The sequence below is a fragment of the Diabrotica undecimpunctata genome, chromosome 1 (assembly GCF_040954645.1).
Source record: "Diabrotica undecimpunctata isolate CICGRU chromosome 1, icDiaUnde3, whole genome shotgun sequence".
In the NCBI taxonomy this organism is placed as follows: Eukaryota; Metazoa; Arthropoda; class Insecta; order Coleoptera; family Chrysomelidae; genus Diabrotica; species Diabrotica undecimpunctata.
Window position 1 is genome coordinate 9,180,574 of NC_092803.1, and position 20,328 is coordinate 9,200,901.

Consider the following 20,328-nt stretch of genomic DNA (forward strand, 5'->3'; position numbering starts at 1 on the left):
ACTACTAACAAACTTCCTACACCTGTGCAGTATATGTGATGTCAGTGGTGCTAGTTTTTCTACTAAAGATCTCCAATTTCTTGCATTTTTCTAACCTCTGTAATGTCGCCCAAATTTGTGATATATTCTACTGCAGTCAATATTTTTCGGTTATTATTTGAAAAAAAAAAGTAGCAGATAATAAACAAGAAGAAAATAATTTTCAGGATGTGCTTTCTGTTTAGTAAGATCGATATGCCAAGAAGTAGTCGCCCAATTAAGTGAATGTCGCTGTCTTTATGGCTTTAGAAAATAGATTACAAGAAAATAATAAAGATCCGCGATACTAAATGTTTAAAAAGAATATACCAGGCCAATAAGGATTAATTAGTACATTAGCTAATTGTAGCAGTTCGCTACAAAATTTTGTTACTTTTTTCTCTCCACCACTACTAAGCTGTAGTGGCAACAAACAATAATTATCCTTGATTCCCTGCAACTGTTGACTGAATTTTGTTAAACAATGCTGAAACTCAATCATCCAATTTTATTTTATTTAAATATCCATTTTCATAAAATTTTACTTTCTGTTAGCTTCTATACTCTAAAATAATATCTATCAACAATTGAATGCTAAGCTGGAACAACGTTGTAACCGAAAATACTTTCATATGTGGGATTTCCATGAAACAACGTTCTATATCTGCAAAATAATGTACCTACTGCTGACTGTGGGGAATATTAGGTATGTTTTGGTAGTTTGAAAATTAGTAAACATTCAACTTTCGGAGTAACAACGTTGTATGTGTTAAAGTGAGTCGTGTTTCGCGCCAAATTTTCTACACGTGTTTTGTAAGTCAACGTTTTCAATCGTGTAATTTGTCATTTCGAGCTAAAATGAATATTAGTACAACCAAGCCAGTGATTACCCAAATTAACAGAGGGAAAACACAAAAGCTTAACATTGATAAGTGGAAGCAGAATATAAGAAAACGTCGCAGAGATGCTGGTGATTCGTACGTTTCGTCTAAAGAAGTATCCAAAGAAGTTCTAAGTTGCCCAGATGAAGTACGTTAAAGTGATCTAAACTAGTTTCATGTTTTAAAACAATATTTATTTTAGGTGCGTATTTATAAATGTAAGCAGTCTGCTACGGGTTAATCTGCTGAGTTATTAGTGAGCAATCACGCAACTATTTAAAACATGTAGAGAACTGAGTTACAATGGCCAATCAAAATTTATATCTCAGTCTCTTTCGCTGCAAGAGCTAAAAAGAAGAAGTGTTGTGGAAGCAACATCTCGTCGTCAGTGTACAGTGAAATATACAGTAGAAAACATAAGGGTATGTAAAGCAACGGTATGTTATATATTTTCAATAACCGCTAGAAAAAGTCCAGTACCTTGTTGATAAAATGAAAGCAGGAGTAAATCTAAATGATCAACGTGGCAAACATACTAATTGTCCCAAAAAACTCATGATAACAGATGCAGAGAAAATATGCGAACATATTAGGTCATTTCCGCAGCCAGAAAATCATTATAGGAGAAATGCTTCTTCTAAAAGTTGGCTTCCAGCTGATTTAAGTATCTCAAAAATGTACAGAGTATTTTCCCAGATCAGATACTTGTTCATATTGTGACAAACTCTTTATCAAACTTTCTTGTCCTACTTCTTCTTTTGTAAACTTTATAGGTAGTATAATGAACGCTCTATATTTTGATCAGGATGTGAACACTGAACTCTACCAGTATTAAAAACATTGATATCGTTTTAAGGGAGATTTCTAGGTGTTTTTCACTGACACATGGCTTTCGCGTTTCTTTCTTAATTTGTTATGTTGCAGATCGTGACAATAATGTAATCCTATCATTTGGAGTACGCCTATGTATTCAATAGAACATGTTTTATACAGTTACTGGCTGTATAAAAGACCGAGCAAAAATCCATTAGTGGTCATTCTTGGTGTGTTGAACGAAGAATGCCTACTTACCTACCGGGAAAGGTGAGCTGAACGTGTTCCATTCCGTCGATTTGGTGAGTTCAACGAAATCGATAATTCCCCGTTCCGTCCGGCGACTATATGCGTTGAATGTAGCCACCGACTTTCCTTTACCTTCCGTAGACATTCATTTCGCGCTTAGAAATTAATGTGATTGTTGATTATTTACCCCAATGGCCGATTTATTATTCAAGTATCAAATATCATCACACGGTCTACGGAAGCCGAATATGTACATGTAGAACTTATATAAATTTAAAATAACGAAAATATGTACGAATATGCCGAATATGTACATGTAGAACTTATATAAATTTAAAATAACGAAAATAAATGTCTAAGAAAAACTAATTCTGTCTCCGACTGTTATTTACTATCCGAGATCATCACAAGGTGATCTATGGAATCTCACACTGTTGTGTTTATGTAACAATGTTTTTATTTTACAGGAGCATTTAAACGAAACATACAATTTACTTAACGAGGAATTAGAAAAAATTCAGCCATTGATTACTGACTTAGCAGCAGACTCCAGGATACAAGACTTAATTACAAATCTTACAACACAACTAGAAACGAAAACCCAGTTGCTTTCTCCTATAGTATACACCGAAGAAGAAGACTCCCATCCAGTGCCACTAAGCAGAGGTAAGATGTTACAGAATATACATTTATCTGATCTGGAATAGTTGATAGATGTGAGTCATCTAAACTATGAGTACCAGATACAACCAAATAGGGCTGAAAGTACATTCAAATTCACCAATAATCCGAAGAGTAAAATTATCACTCTCTGATATTTCGTCTGCGCATGAGGCAGACTTTGTCAATGTCTACTGCAACCGACAGGAACCTTTTTTATGTATCCTTTCATGGGATGTTCGCGGCCATCCACTGGAACTTAGGGAGTCAGAAATAAATAAGTCCAAAACACGGTATAAACTTAAAAACCTCAGTATAATTACAAAATGTCGAATTGAGCAGTTTGTTCTTACAGCTGCCTTTCATAGTACCTAGTACTTCCGTTCTTAATATGCCATACCTAGGTGTGAGCGTAGGCAACTCTTCTACATTTTAACGATTCCGGAAGAGTTGTACTAAGCAGGTTCGTGATTTGTCAGGTGCTTCGAAGCGGTGACCTGAGCAATACTATTTGATTTTTATGGTGGGTAACGAACCCACATTATTCTGCACCAACTGGTGGATACACTCACGTCTATCCTACCTAGGCTACTGTCCTTATCTAACCAAATTTTCTGTAACTATTACCTTTTCAGATACTATGGAAAATATACAAAAGTACTTTACCAAATCGTCTAGTCTACAATTGGAAACTGTTTTTCAAAGTCTCAGTTTAAATTCGCTTTCTTCCCAAAAAACATACGAAACTCCTGAAAGTTTCTTGTTGGTTCTGCAAGAAAAAATAACATCAACAAACCAAGGAATTGATGATTTTCTGGACAATAAAATAATAAAAGCCAACGAAGACTTCAAGCAGACTTGGGCCGAAGATATTAAGTACATTTTGAACCTTTATAAACTAAAATATGATAATAAAATATTTTAAACTAAATAAATACTGTGAAACCTTATTTAAACATTGGGTTAAGGGATTAAACACAATATATGATTGAGCCTCCGAAGTAATGACGTCATTTGACAATAATCTTTCAGTTGGCTATTTTCAAAAATGTGTTGAACTATAATCGTCTCGTCTTTTGTTCTTATTATCCCCTGTCAGATATGACGATGAAGTCTTATTTTATCGTTATTGTTTCCGTTGCTTATCTTGAAAAATGTGTTAACTGTCATTACAGCTGTCTCCATATAAGACAATGTTTACGTAATATTTACTCCCCATTCATCAGAAACATGTTAAAAACAATAACTTGTAAAGTCACGATAAACAAATAATGCAAGAAAACTGTATAGATACTTTTATTAAAAGGGTTAAGTTAAAAAGCAAATGATTTTGGGATTAGAATATTAATCCAGAAGTTTAGCCAGAATCAAAGCCAATGAAGATTTTAAGCAGACTGGCTGAAGATATTACAACCATAATCATAAGTTTTGTTCGCGGAGACAGTTCCTGACTGGTTTCTGACTGATTCGCATCCGCAGTTCTGCTTTCAAGCGTTCGCGGTGTTAAAAATCCAGGACTTTGACAAAGAGTTCGATGTTCGGGGAGTGTTTCTAACTGGTTCATGATCAGTTCACGATCAGTCCATTTGGTTCATGGATTAGAGTGCGGATTTTTAGTTAGCGCAAGGGCTAAAGAAAAAGTTAATTATCAGATATTTTGTTTATTTTTTTTGGTCAATCATTAATACTACAGTTTGTTTTATACTATGTTAATACTAACTAACCTATTATTTACTTTGTTGAGACGTGGCAATAGAATCTTTATGTTCTACATCATTCAATAAATATAACTAAAACTTTCATCTTTTTAGCGATATAAATAAATAAGATTAAAAAGCAAGTATTTGGTATACAAATATGGAACTAAAAACAGTACACCTATTTATCGGTATTAAGGAATTATTGTTATTTACAGATGGGTGATCATTTTACATCCAGCAATATCTCCGTAGACATCGTTCCGTCTTACTACACTAATACCCTATTTTGTACACATTTTGGCAATATCGTTTTTGAAATAAAATTTTGTCAAACTTCTGTGTTCCTCCTTGTACATATAAACAAAACAACGTGTTGATATTTTGGGGTTAGAAACAGTCAGAAACGTCCGGAAATCGTTCGCGCAGAATTGACTGTTAAAAACTAGTAACTAATCGCGCCAGCGTACAACATTAATCCCGAATCGGTCCGAAATTTATCCAAAACTAGTCGGGGACTGTCTTCGCGAACAAAACTATAGATATCACTTTCAGAGCAACTATGGTTTGTTTTTTAACCAGGAGGAGTAATTCAAATTTACCGCGCCGTAATGCTTGTTTGTAATTGGTCCAACCGCAGGCAAGTTTACTCCACTAAATTATGACGTTTTGACAATAATGACATTTATGAAATTTTAAAATTCAAAATATATCGACGATTTTTTGTATTTTCTGCGTTATTCCTTTAATTTTTAGATTTTTCGTTTGCATTTATATAAAAACGGGTCTTTTCAGAACTATTTAGCGAAGTAATAGTGTTATTAAGATAACAATACGGATTCAATGCCAAGTACTAGTGGTAATTATCCTGCTCCACCTAAAAAACGCCGAGTAGATTTGGGTCATTTATCATCAAATATCATCAAATGAAAAACAATGCATCATAAACATGTAACCATGTACAAACAAATAAAAATTTATAATCCCGGAATGAAAATAACAGCCATGGTAGAAAAATAAAACAGGCAACAGGTTAGTGTTGCAGAATAGTTATTGTTAAAATCAACACTTACTAAAGTAATATAATCTATCTTCTATGACCTAAATAAGCTACAATGCATTTATATAGGGTCTGAATAATGAACATAAGTCTATACCTGTACATTTAAAAAATGGGCAATCCCATAAAAACTGATTATATTCTTATAAAGTAGCATACAATGTTTTGTTTAAGTTAATGCGCTGATGAAATATTGTAAAATTTCATTGAATTTTAGATATAATTTTATCACCAATATATCGCTTTCGTATACGTTCCGGACAATTTTCTTTTACAATGTGATAAATAAACTCTAAAAAAAGGTAATCAACTTCTTCATAACAATCCAACATTTTTATATTTTAATTAGAAAAACAAATAAATATGTATATATATATATATATATATATATATATATATATATATATATATATATATATATATATATATATATACATATAACATTCTTGGGTGTGAATCTATCTTTTTAGTTTACTCCTACTGCTTAAATGACAAACCATAGTAACAGATTAAACAAACTACATTATTGGACCTTTTGAAGTTTTTGTTTTAGTAGCCTCTTGAAAAATATGTTAGCTGTCGTTTTTTGTCCTTTTTGTCATCAGCAGTCAGAGGTTGCCTATCTTGAAAATATGTCAAATGTCGTTTTTCATCGTTTGTCATTAAATTTGCCTCGAATTAAACATGGGATTATGTAATATTTACGCCTCATTCATTAGAAGTATGTTAAAAGTAATAACCTACTGCGCAGAAATGAATAAATACTGCTGGAACCACCACACTCACTTTTAATAAGAAAATAAAGTAGAGCAAATGATTTTGAGAACAATAAGTACGAGAAAACGGAACTAGCAGCGTTGTTAGATGTATATGTTGTATATTCCGTCTTTTTTTAGTTCCAACACGGTATATATGACTTGCTGTAAGTATTTTTTTATTTGTGGCGATTATCATTAAGTTTTCAAGGGGTATATCTCCATAGAAGGTACTTATTTCACGATGTTCTTTTGAGTGATCATTGTAGTGAAATGAGTAGTGTTGCGCATCGTGTATAACGACGCATTGTATGCAGCACTAATCGTCTGTTTTTTTATAGGAACTAGTCATATTAGTCTAATAACAAAAGTATGTTAATCAAATAAAAAACAACAAAAAAGGTACAATATTTATTATTGCTTTTATAAAAAACACAAAAAATTCTGCTATCCTACGTCGTAGTATCGATTTCTGAACCTCTTATCTTGAACTATTCGTTCTGTAATATAAATTTTTCGAGACAAGTGAAAAGAAAATCATCAATAAAATCTTGTAATTCTACAAAATAGAATCAATTTACACATTATCCGATAAACTTAATAAATAATATATATATATTTAGGCTCTTAACGAAACAAACTGTTGGAATACTTCGAGGATGTGGTTGTCCAGGTCTTGGGTGAACAATAGAGTCTCCAATGTCGAGCTGTATTTCTGCACTTGCTCGTGGTGCTAAAAAAAATTAACGATTTCATTATCAGAGCATACAGAAACAGTTTTTTATAAAGAAAAAAATATAAAAGTAATTTTTTTTAAATTTAATTACACTTTTTAGTAATCAAAGCACAAATAATGTTGTATAAGCTAATTTGCTGGCTGCAGAGCAAAGAGCTCCTATTGGCTTGGTGAGGTCTTCTCCAGTGACAAGACCACTTTAACCGTTTCTCAGGTCAATTGGCCAGTTCCTTTTGAGTCTCTTATTGGCATTATGTTCTATCAGAGGCTGAAGTAAGTTCTTCAGTCCTTCATGCTGCTTTGATATATATATATATATATATATATATATATATATATATATATATATATATATATATATATATATATATATATATGAATTATGGTTGTATTTGACTTGCTCGTACATCTCCAGAGTTGGATTCCATATGTCCAGATAGGTTTTATGATAGCTTTATAGACAAGGATTTTATTTTCTAGGATTAGTTTCGATTTCCTACCGACTAGCCAGTTTAGATCTTTAAATTCTTAGATAAATTTGTTTCCGCTTCGTAAGAATATGTTCTTTCCAACTGAGTTTTGAGTCAAGATGTAGGTATTTGGTGCTAGAAAATTGAGGAAATTGTCAAGTGAAACTAGGGGTACTGGTCTCTTCTCAAGGTAATAGTCACTTGGACTGATTTTGTTTCATTCATTATAATTCTCCACTTATTTGAGCACGTCTCATTTTCATTCAGTTGTACCTGTAGAATATGTTTCAGCTATGAATCTGAATATGAATCCAACTATAGCATATATGTTATATGCTATAGTTGGATTTTCGTCGACTACAAGGATGACAGCATCATCTGCAAACGTACCAGTGATGATTTCATTATTGGAAGGTAGATCTGCTGTGTGAACAGATTTTATAGGAAAATTATTGGAATTGCGTTCATTCAGTCTTGTTCGGAATTCTCTCCCACTTAGATAGGATTTTAACAGTTTTAAGTAGGTGATGGGAAGATATTTCTTGATTTTGAAAATCAGGTATGTTTGCCAAACCTTGTCAAAGACTGGACTAACGTCTAGAAAGACAGCTGTGCAGTACTGTTTGCTTTCTATTGCAGAATTTATAGAGTATACTATTCTGTGAACCTGCTGTATCGTTGAATGTTCTTTGCTTGCCAAATTGAATTGAAATTGCCTTTGAAAGCCAAATTGGTGGTTGGGTATCCATGTCTCCTGGAGTCTGAGTTATTTTTTTGTAACAGTAACCTTACAAGTATTTTGGATGCGATTGGTAGTAGACTTATTGGTCTATATGATGAAACCTTATTTGGATTTTTTCTTGCTTTTGGAATTAGTATTATTTCAGCGGTTTTAAAGAGCTTTGGACCAGTAATTTGACCTTAGAATAGCATTAAAGATGAGAGTAAACAGTATGATTCCTTTATCTGGTACTTCCTTTATTATCTTGGGTGTTATTTTGTCCAGCCCAGGAGATTTTCTAATGTTTAAATATTGAATTTCTTGTTGAACTTCGTTTTTGGTTAGTGGTCTGATTACTGGTGTGTTCGTTGGAATGTTATTTATGCCTCATTATATTTAAAAGTAAAATACAAATAAAAGAATACCAGATTAAGGATACTGATACCAGATTGCTGAGGTCAGTTTTGCATGACGTGCAAGAAATTTACTGTTCAAAAATATGCTCAAGAGTTTTTTTAGAATGTTCAAGAGTCAATCACGACTGACTTTCTGGATAGAGGGAAAACAATAACTAGGAATTATAATTCGACGTTACTGACCACTCTACGGGAAAAAAATATGTACAGAAGATGCGAATAATTGAACAAAAAAATTTTGTTTTTTCATAACGATGTCTGTGTATACAAATCGTAAGTGGACATGCAAACAATTTGTGATTTATGGTTCTAAATACTCGAACATCCACCTTATTTAGCATATCTGACACCGTTCGACTATTATTTCTTTCCTCAACTGAAAAAAAAAATAGTCTAAAAAGGTAGTAAATGTTCTTCCAAAGTATAGTAAATAAACTAGTAAAATTTCAAAAGAAAATAGCTTAGTCATAATATAAAAAAGTGAAAATACAATTTATTACAACCTTCTTCTTATTTACTTATATATAAACTCTTAAATATCCCATAAATGTATCAGAATTAGATGAATGATATAAACGAAGAAAAAATCTTACACTTACCGCCAAAAAGATTTGTTGCAGTCTCCCAATCGTCCATTTGTACCAGTGCGTACCGTAGTCTTTACCGTCTGTGTCGCATCTTACCAAATGCTCAGTCAGGATCATGATAAACCGTTGGAAGATGATCAAGAACAAATTCTTCTGATCTCCTTGAGCCCCTTCCAATTTTTCCTCCATTTTTTCTATCATTTCCTCTGTCGGTTTCTCAATGTCGTCTACAATAAAATAATTGTAGTAAATACTATAGCACGAATATGAAATAATTGTATATATTAAACTTTGATTAATCGAAATCGGCATCCCAACAAGACAAAAAGTGAAAAAATATTTCGTGTAATGTTTATTGAGTGATATACTAAGGTTGTTCAATGAAAACATGTTCTGAAGCACCAAACTACTTTTTATACAACTAAATCAATCATACAAGGAATCTCGATTGACATTGGTCCACAGTTTAACCAAACTACAAATAGATTGTTGAAAAAATAATTTAAGCTGTTTATGAAACCATTCCTTAATAATATCTACCTCTGAGTCAGATTTGTTTAGTATCCACCACAAAATAAATCAATATTTTCAAAAATTATAATAAAAGAATATTTTACTACAGCAAACTTATTCATTTTTGCATTTGTCACATTCTAACATTCTAAAAACCTACCTATTTATTACACTCGGATGCAAAAAAAAACGCAACGGAGAAAATTTTGGTCAAATTCAAAGTATTTCAGTTTTTTTTCTTTTTAGTCCTATTTTGATAATTTTTTTAGCTCACTGTGTATAAATTTAAAAATTTTACGTATTTCGCGTATTTTCGCAAAAATGGTACATGTTTGAAATGCGACGACTAAATAATTGTCTAGGGCGTCAATTGACCTAAATGCGGCCCTGAGCGCAGCTAATACTGTAATCATAAGGCCACACAAACTCTTCTATTTTTTTTTGATGGATTTTAGACCGAGTATGTGGTTTTATAACACAGCAACAATACTTAAAATAGGACAGAACACAAGTATTTTCTACATATACATCACCATACTTAAACAAAAAAAACTTAAATAATGCAACGGCGTTGTAGTTACTCACACTCAAAATGTGACAAGTCAGAGTAAGACAAACTGCATTTACCTTGCTTTTTCTTCTCGTCGTCCTCGGACTCACTGTCGCTAGATTCTGCACGCGCCAATTTTTCTCTAGCTTCCACCAGCTCCCCTCCAATTTTAATGACGTGCTTGTTCATTTTCTTGATGGTAAGATGAAGGATTTCCCACAAATACATTTTTGTGAACTCCGAATTCATTTCTTTGGAAAAAATCCAGTTCGCCACCTACAGAAAATATTCGTTGTAGTAAAAACTCTACAACTACATTTAAAAATACTGCTGATACTTACAGCTGAGCACTCAACAATCTGTGTCTTCAGCATCTTGTCCACCAAAACGATCATCATCTGCTGGTGATTATGCCACAATTCGAACATATTCCTCAGTATGCAAATCTGAGCTTCCTCCGACTCGGCCAAAATCTTGAACACATAATGAAACTTGGAAATAGCTGCGAAGCTGTGAGAGAAACTTTTCGAGCCCAGGTTCAATAAAGTTTGTACGAAAACGTCGATTTTAAGCGGGTTGAATCTACCGTCTGCGTCTTCTTCGGATCGCGGGTTGGGCAAGTCTTTTAATACAGCAAGGGCTTCTTCGGGGGTACATTTTTGTCGGATGGTTACTACTAACTTGTGGGCAGCTTCGGTTCCCGGTAAACTAGCTGAAAAGAAAGAAAAATAACTAAAAATATTGTTATTTGGTTACTTATTTCAAGCAAAAGCGTATGGAATATAAACTCAGGTAAATAAGTCATAGAAATATAATATGAAATAAAAATATTTTATTATATGCTTATTCCAATAATGTATTAATTAATGTACAACGAAAAATAACCTGTACAAAGAAAAGTTATTAGGGTGTAGCATTTATTTTCCACTCTGTATATCATAGAAATTTCCTCAAATATTTTTAAAAAATTTTTCTCATTTCCGAAGAGAAGAGGAATTGGACCTCATAATTTTTGGAGGAGAATAAACATATTCCAATTGTTTATTTACATTGGCAAATGCTACTAAGCGAAACCAAATAGCCTACTAGGAAAATATTACCGGCAAGAGCGGGACCTGCGTGCCGTTTTGGGAGGGTTTGAGATCGTTCGGGCATTCTTATTCTGGTGGTAAGCCGGTTTGGATCGCGTAGGGGAGCTAGCGCGACGTCTCGCTTGGGGGAACACCGCTTTGTCAATATGATTCAACAAGGGTGAAACAGTGTCCTTCAATTCCATGGATTCCTGCTTTGGTCCGAAACCAGTCATAGAAAACAGTTCATCTAGTTGTTCGTTATTGGAAGAATCCGTTTGGTCTGCAATCAGTGTGTGTAATGGAACAGTCAAAGTTCACTGTGGGTTTTGCGGTTTTGCATTTTGATGAACTATTCTACGAATTTGGCCCCTGACACCTTCATCGTACTTGTTGTCACGAGAATTAATAACCTTTCGCTTCTTGGGCCTGCTCTTTGAAGATTGTAATCCAGGTGATGAATATTCCTGTCGTATGCGAAACAGAGTCTTTTCGCAAACACCAATCATTTCTGACACTTTCCTAATTACACTTGATACAGAATCGTTGTTACCCTGATTAAGATGATAATTAATAATATTCATTAGTATCTGCTTCTCTGAAAGTTTCAGAGCTTTTCCACGTTTCCATTGAACAATTTCCTCCATTTTGCGGTAAAAATTCGGCGTCAAATATCAAAATAGCCAACAACAGAAAATAACAATAATTGCCAACAGCAAATCACAACAACAGCCACCAACAAATAATAACCATAACAAAACAGTAACAGTACATCCAAGATGGTACAAATAATCGTAACTCGAATATGTTTACGCGCTCCGAAGAACAAATAAAGACTAATCAAGGCCCTGGATGTATCAAGCTTTTAAACATATTCTGTACAAGAATTACTCTAATTGCTTCTTAATTACTGAATAACTTAGAAGAAAGTATTTGTAGTTGATATCAACCAAAATTACAAATTCCTTACACATTATGGCAGTAATTAGTACCGCAGGGACATAAATAACATTTTAAATTTGGCAGTTAGTAGAAATTACCGGAATTATTTTAAACTTTGAAACAAATGTTTATTTAATGCACATTTTATTATACTACTGCTACTAATAAAAGATAAAAGTTGATAAGTTACTATTAGAAACAAATAATGTATAGTATTATGTAAAATTATTAGCAAACGATATTTGTAAATTACATAAAATTGTTGAGGACTTGTTGAGAACTCCTGGTTTATTCCGTTTATTTGAAAGCTAGACAATAGAGAACGCCATCACTCACTGCATAAAACTGGCAACGTCTTGGCGAAATTCCCATAAGGTTAACATTGCATATCTTACCCTGTACAGACTAGTCACTTTGAGACGATGTATGTCCTTTTGTTGCCACACTGAGTTGTTGATTGATCCAGCAATAAACATAGCTATATAAAGCCACGACAGCGAATATGGTAGCTAATGTGATATCCAACGATCGAGAACAGTCATGAAAGAAGAAGAATGGTCCTCCTTTGCTGCATATTCATTTATAAATATTATGTTACGAAACTTGGCATTTATTGAATAAATATACTATTAAATATCTTGATGAACAACAAACATTCATATCCACATTGCCGAAGATTAACAATCTTTATGGTTTTCCACATGTTTTCAGAGAAAATAACAACAAATCTTTTCCAGTCCGCCGGTTCTAAATGATAGATTAATTCTTCACCGACATTCTGATTTTAAGATAAAACAATTTACTTAACTTAAAGAAAAAACCAGTAATTATAGACGTGACATTGAACTATTTGTGTAAGCCGCGAACGGAGTAATGTATGCAAAATTATGAAAACGTAGCGGATCCTGCATGTAACTGAAGTGTGCAAATAGTTTATTATGAAATGTGCTCGATAAGTTGCAATAAATGGGACCGTGGCCGACTCGGATTATCGAAAATCCGTGTTAGTACAAGGAGAAAAAATAATAAAACTATTTATAGATATATTTTGTTACGTTGAAGTAAACACATTGATTCTACTTATAATTTCATCTTACCTGCCTCATTTCTATTGACACTTTTAACATGTTATTATAAAAAGTATAAAACAGTAATATATACTTTGGGAATATAAAAAAAGCATCTTCACAATATTATTCTTAATATTTGGGAATTAGAAACTCTAGTCTCTGGTTGGATTATTCATCCAATGCATATCAAAGGAGATAAAAGTAATTGACAATTATCGTTGAACCATTCTGCTGCCAGTAACTAATTTAAACTTTTTTGGTTGTGGTGGGCAGGGCCTAGGGGGTTGATGGGAGTGAGTTCTCTTTCATGTCATTTTAATTCCCCCTTACTATCCTAGAAATGGTTTCAAGCATTTTTCAATATCAGCTTTTGTTTGAGAGATATAGCCCACTGTAAGTTTTAAAACTGACACACTGTATATACATATATACAGTGTAGGTAGTTGTAGCTTCCTCCGTGGTTATTGTTAGTTGTTCCCCTGGAAACCATCAGGGTCTTCTAACTCTAACGCCACAAATTGGTCGCATTGCTCCTGTAGTGATCCTTTCCCAAGTTAACATGCTCCTTTTCTAACTTGGCTGCACCGTACTGAAGACGACCAATAGTCAGAAATACGTATATACGGTTGCCTTTCATCGAACCTTTTTTGGTTTTCTGTTTTGCGAGACATGCCATTACATTTTACTTTTATTATTCACTCGCATTATCCTTTTCCATTTGTTATATATATATATATATATATATATATATATAATGTCTGTATGTCCTTTGTGTAATCGTAAACTATGCATTTGAAATGTATTTTCTTTGTTGAAATATCAACAAAGCACTAGGACAGTTGTTGAAGTATGTGGATTAAATTTGGAGAATCGGCCTCATTTTCACACTGCGAACTGAAAGGTTTTTATGTTTACCTTAAATATAAGTTTGTTGCTTTCGAATAGGCTTTAACGTCTGCTGTAGAGGTTTTACTTCAACCTGGAGAACTTTGAGCCATAACCTCTAGTAAGGTATCAGATAACGCTTCTGTCTCTTAATTTGAAGTTGATTTTTGGTTCACTATTACAATCATTAATAATAGTTAATATACAGTATGGTGGAAATGAAAGGAATAAATTCGTTATTTCGTAAACCGGAGACTTTAAGGAAAAATCCTGAAACCCGTCGATTTTCATTTTTAAATAAGCTATTCGTAAGAATACATTTTTATTTTTGACGTCATCTATGTGAGCGTGATGACGTCATTGCTAAAAATTTTAAATAGAAAGGGGGGTATTGTAATACATCATTTGAAAGGTCTTTTAAATACCTATTCAGCCATATCAATATGTCTGAGTATTTGATATTTGTAATTGTTTAAAAAAATTATTAAATATTTATTATTACAATAAATATTTATTAAGTATTGATATGATGTATTATTAACACCCAAAAATAAATTTTATAAAGGCCATCAGTGGTAATGAAATGTCTTTTTTATCTATTTTTTACCTTTTTAAAAAAACTAGTTACCTTATCAATATGAACATTGATAGTTGGACATTCAAACTTAATTATCTTTCTGTCAAGTGATTAATAGTATTATTGTAGTAAACGTATTCAAAAAGTCTTTGTATCTTTGAACATGAAGCTAACTGAAACGCAAAGAATTGAAATTCTCATAATGATTGGTTTTGGAGATAAAACACGTACGCAGAAAGAAGTATGTGCGTTATTTAATAATAAATACCCCCGTCGAGAACCAATTTCACAATCCACTGTAAGCAAAATTGAGAAAAAATTTAGAGAAACGGGTAGTGTTAAAGACCTTCCTAAAGGTAGTAGAAAACCAATATCTGAAAACCAACAAGTAGACGTTCTGTTAGCTTTTCAAGATACTCCTCATAACAGTTCACGGCAAGTAGCATTAGATAATGACATGGACCATTCAACAGTTCTTAAACAGCTAAAGAAGGAAAAGTGGCATCCCTACAAAGTAAGTTTAGTACAAGAACTTATGGAAGATGATTTTGATAGACGAATTGAATTTTGTGACATTATAATGGAACGAAATAACAGAGATCCGACGTTTTTAAAAAAGATTATTTTCTCTGATGAAGCTACATTTCTACTAAACGGTTATGTCAATCGTCAAACTTATCGGTACTGGGCTACGGAAAATCCACACTGGATGCAAGAGTACCGTACTCAATACCCAGAGAAAATTAATGTTTGGGTGGGAATAATATATAATAGGTGTATTGGACTATACTTTTTCGAAGAAAACTTAACAGGTCCTCGATATTTAGAATTTCTTCAAAATTTCTTGCTTCCAGAATTGAACCGGTTGTTTCCAAACAGAAATGATTTATGGCTACAGCAAGATGGTGCGCCTCCACACTATGCTGTCTTGGTACGCCACTACTTAAACAACGTCTTTCCAAATCGGTGAATAGGTCGAAGAGGAACAATAGAATGGCCGCCTAGGTCACCTGATTTGACTCCTTTTAATTTCTTTTTATGGGGGTATTTAAAAAGTAAGGTGTATCAAAATAGACCACAAAATATTAATGAACTGAAAGAAAGAATACGTAATGAGGTTGTTCAAATAACTAGAGTTCAAATAACTAAAGTTTTAGAGAATGTTAGAGAAGAGTTCGCGGCACGCCTTTCTCATTGTATTTTAGCTGAAGGTAAACAATTTGAGCACTTAATTTAGGTTTCGTTGTATTTATTGAATAATACTAAATAAATATTTATTGTAATAATAAAAATTTAATTATTTTTTTAAACAATTACAAACTTTAATTACTTAGACATATTGATATACCTGAATAGGTATTTAAAAGACCTTTCAAATGATGTATTACAATACCCCCCTTTCTATTCAAAAATTTTAGCAATGACGTCATCACGCTCACATAGATGACGTCAAAAATAAAAATGTATTCTTACGAATAGCTTATTTAAAAATAAAAATCGACGGGTTTCAGGATTTTTCCTTAAAGTCTCCGGTTTACGAAATAACGAATTTATTCCTTTCATTTCCACCATACTGTATAATAAATAGGTCTTTCTAGAACCGTCATTGGTCATACAAAATTATATCAATTCTAGAAATTCTCAATTTGACTTTAGTGAATTGTTTTTATTATCTTTTTTAAATATAAATCAAAAGAAGACATAATTTTCAAAAGTGGTCGCGAAAAGAGAGGTTGAGTTCATTAAAAAGTAATATATGAATCGTACATTTATATGCTCAAAGGTTACGTTTAACATTTTAACGATCAAATTAAGTCTGTGTTCGGTGAAGTAGACAAAAAAACAATCGAAAAGATTCCAGATCTGTCCACCGTCCCGTTTTTCTTGCTCAATACTGCACTTATCACAAAATCATCTCAACCTTGTTGATTCTAATGTCGGTATTTTTGTACAAATTACCAAATTGCTTAATGTTTAACGACAATGATCCTTTATTTTTACAATAATAAGATGGTTTCGCAATGAGGCGTATTGTTCGCTTTTTTCGCCGCTTATCTGGCAAGTTTATCGAGTTAACTTCCAAATTTTCCTTGTAGAAGAAGGATGAGACCCGCACATGACAATGAAAGTAAATGAGTTCGAATGTTTGTTTGATTGTTTTTTGCGTAATATGTTAATCGAATGGGTTTATATATATAATTTTACGGTTTATTCTCTGTTTTCAAACAATGGTATAATAAGTTCTTAATTTTTACAGGCTTTAACAAGGATACCAATAATAACTACTACTTTTTCTGTTCGTGCTTTATTACTACAGCGAAATAAGTATTTCTCAGGACTTCCCAAGACCCAGATTTTTGAGTTTTTCCATTATAGTGTATTTTTATGTATGAGAGAGTAATAAAACAATAAATTATGTATGCAAATCCCTAAACTGTTGATACGGGTGACTCAATGAAAAACAGATATTTGTCAACAAGTTTACAGAAGTATATAGGAAAACAATTTTAAATTGACTATGACCACCAGGTATAAAGGTTGGAGCAGAATAGAATACAATAGTTGTGAGGGTTACTAATCCCTAAATAAGGTTGCCAGTGTCGAAGTGATGGAGGTTAACAGGTACTAATGAATTTGCAAGAAATGTAAGATGTTTATTTTATTGGTTATATATAACCAATGAAAGTTTAATAAGTACCTACCTATTTGCAAAATAAAGTTTAATTCTTTAGATAAAATAAAACGTTTTATTTTATCTGAAATGAGTGCATTCCACGAAGTAAGGGTTTCAACAATCAAACATTTAATTCTTTTATTCCAGGAATCTACGACAGTAATTGACTAGATAATTACCTTCTAAACTTATTCCACAGAAAATGTGATAGTGGGTTTTTCCATTTTGTAGGAAGGTCCAAGTGGCGTATTCAAAATTCGTAACAGTTCACTAAAAGTAGGTACTTCAGTTGCAAGGTGCAGTTTATTGTGTATACTAGTGTTATGGAAAATTTGGAAGTGCCGTGTAAACGCCGAAAAATTGGTCCTTTAACAGTTAATGAAAAAACATTAATATTTAATTGTTTTTAATCATTTACAGACAAACGTTTATGTGAAAGTGTTGATGAGACCGTTGAGTTAGTTAGCAGTACACTTGGTGTTGGGAAATCTACGATTTACAGAGTTATTAAAGAAGAGAAATGTGGTAGTTTTCAAATGCCACGTAATGCTCCAGGGAAACCAAAATTTCAAATAGAATATCATTTTAAAGAAGGACTTCGACGGAAAGTGCATGAATTCTTCTTTAGACAAGAATTTCCAACATTGGATAAAGTTCTTGTCTCAGTTCGAGATCCCAGAAATTCCAGAAAGTCTATTTTATTAGAAAGAAGCGATATTGTCATATGGAGAAGACATTTTCTAAGAACCATAAAGGAAATGAGAAACCAAAAAAGAAAAATATTTTATCTTGATGAAACATGGATCAACGAGGGTCATACACCAAATAAATTTTGGCAGGATGAAACTGTTACAAGTCAAAGGCACGCTTTTGTAAATAACTTATCTACTGGTTTAAACCCACCATCAGGAAAGGGACGCAGGCTGATAATAGTACACATTGGCAGTTCAGACGGTTTTGTTGAAGGTGGTTTATTAACTTTTGAATCAACTCGTACCGGTGACTACCATGAAGACATGAACGCTGATGTCTTTCAAGAATGGTTCGAACAAATGATAGATCTTCTTCCTAAGAACTGTGTAATAGTAATGGATAATGCAAGTTATCACTCCAGACTTATAGAAGGACTGCCCACAACCAAGTGGTTAAAAAAAGACTTGCAGAATTGGCTGAGTTCAAAAAATATTACGTACCATCCCGGATCTATAAGAAAGGAACTTTATTCGTTGTGTGCCCTTCATAAAGAAAAATTTAAAAAATACGAAATTGATGAAATTGCCAAAAATCGTGGAATGACAGTACTTAGATCCCCACCATATCATTGTGAATTAAACCCGATTGAACTAATATGGGCACAGATAAAGAGTGAAGTTTCAAGAAAAAATACCACTTTTAAAATTCATGATGTTAAACAATTGTTTTTGGAGGCCGTAAATAATGTAAAACCTGAAAACTGGGAAAAGGCAGTAAATCACACTATTAAAGAAGAGGAAAAAATGTGGAAGCTGGACAATATTACTGATAAAATGATCGAGCCAGTTATTATAAATCTTGGTTCTGAAAGTTCATCTTCTGAATCTGATTTGGATTTGTAACAAGTAGCTGTAAGTTTTATATTAATATTTTTATTCATCTATTTAACATACCTTAGACGGTTTTAAAAACTCCTTTTCTCTTTTGTAATTTTTAAAAATTAAAAAAAATGTGAATTTTTTAAAACCCTTTTTAATGTAGGCCAGTCAGTTCTAATATAGTGTGTGATAAAAGAGGTCACTTTTGTTTACATACACATAACACTTTATAACACTGAAATAATTCATTTATTTTTTACAATTATTCAAAGTAATTTGTCAATTAATCTTGAGCACGCCCATGGAGTGGTCGGAGGTACCAGTTAAAATTATGCTAATTACTCTCTCGTTCATAAAAATAAACTATAATATATGCCCATAGTAAGAAAACGTATACGTTTTCTGCAGAAAACTATACAAAATTATACAATAGTAAATCAATTAGAGTACAATATAAAATTTGATTTTTTTGGGAAGAAAAAACATTTCTCAAAATTACATTGTTTATATATTCATAATATTATTATTATTGGTAATAAATTTGCGAATTGGGAAATATTTCTGAATATTATTAATAACAAATTGAATACAAAAATACCTCTGAAAAGTAACAGCGATGTAGACGACGTTGTTGAACAATTTACTAAAATAATACAAGAGGCAGCTTGGCAGTCAACACTAAGAAGACTGTTGGAAACCAAACAACAACACTTGCCTAATAAAAAAAATCAAAGAAAAAATGGCAAAAAAGCGAAGAAAAATAGCAGGGAATACGCGCGCCACAGGATAAAACTGAATTGAACCAAGCTACCGCCCAATTCAAAATTCTTTTAAATACTACTACTACTACTAAGGATTACCACAGTTTTCACTGTCTTCCTTCACTCAACCGTTTTCTCCAATTTTCCCTGTCATTCCAGTCTCCATCTCGCAGGGTTCTTTTCTCCATAGCCTCGTCGATTTCATCTCTGAATGACCTTCGGGGTCTTCCTCTCTTTCTTCTTCCAATCGGGCTTCATTCTGTGATTTTGTTTATCCAGCGTCCTCTGTCCGCTCTTCTGACGTGGCCGTACCAGGATAGTCTCTTCTCCTCTATATAGTCGATTATGTCTGATTGCACTCCCATTCTCCGCTTAATCTCTGCGTTTTCAATTCTGTCTCTTTTTGTAAGTCAGCTTCTCCTCAGGAACTCCATTTCTACTGCTCTTATTCTACCTCTATTTCTCTTGTTTATTGTCCAGTTTTCGGACCCATATGTCAGGATACTTCTTGTCAGGGTATTATATATTCTCTTTTTTGTCTTTATCGTAATGTTCTTATCCCACAACACTGAGTTTAGTTGTCTTATACAGTTTCTTGTTTGTCTCAGTCTGTTGTTTATATCTTCTTCTGTTGTTCCCTGGTTCGATATTA

At 32.9% G+C, this 20,328-nt stretch overlaps 2 protein-coding genes across 2 annotated transcripts in view; one reads left to right on the top strand and one right to left on the bottom strand.

Annotated features, from left to right (window-relative positions):
- The window catches only part of LOC140432892 (uncharacterized), a 48,108-nt gene extending 44,562 nt beyond the window's left edge, over positions 1-3,546 (top strand). Inside the window, exons 17-18 of the mRNA XM_072521268.1 lie at positions 2,429-2,627; positions 3,257-3,546. Of these exons, the coding sequence (XP_072377369.1) occupies positions 2,429-2,627; positions 3,257-3,546 (489 nt within the window). The remainder of the gene's footprint in view (positions 1-2,428; positions 2,628-3,256) is intronic.
- A 2,983-nt stretch (positions 3,547-6,529) lies between these two features.
- The window catches only part of Cbp80 (Nuclear cap-binding protein subunit 1), a 56,670-nt gene continuing 42,871 nt past the window's right edge, over positions 6,530-20,328 (bottom strand). The window contains exons 6-9 of the mRNA XM_072536275.1: positions 10,468-10,838; positions 10,204-10,402; positions 9,076-9,290; positions 6,530-6,866 (exon numbers count right to left, since the gene is read on the bottom strand). Coding sequence (XP_072392376.1) covers positions 6,753-6,866; positions 9,076-9,290; positions 10,204-10,402; positions 10,468-10,838 — 899 coding nt within the window. The 3' untranslated portion in view covers positions 6,530-6,752. The remainder of the gene's footprint in view (positions 6,867-9,075; positions 9,291-10,203; positions 10,403-10,467; positions 10,839-20,328) is intronic.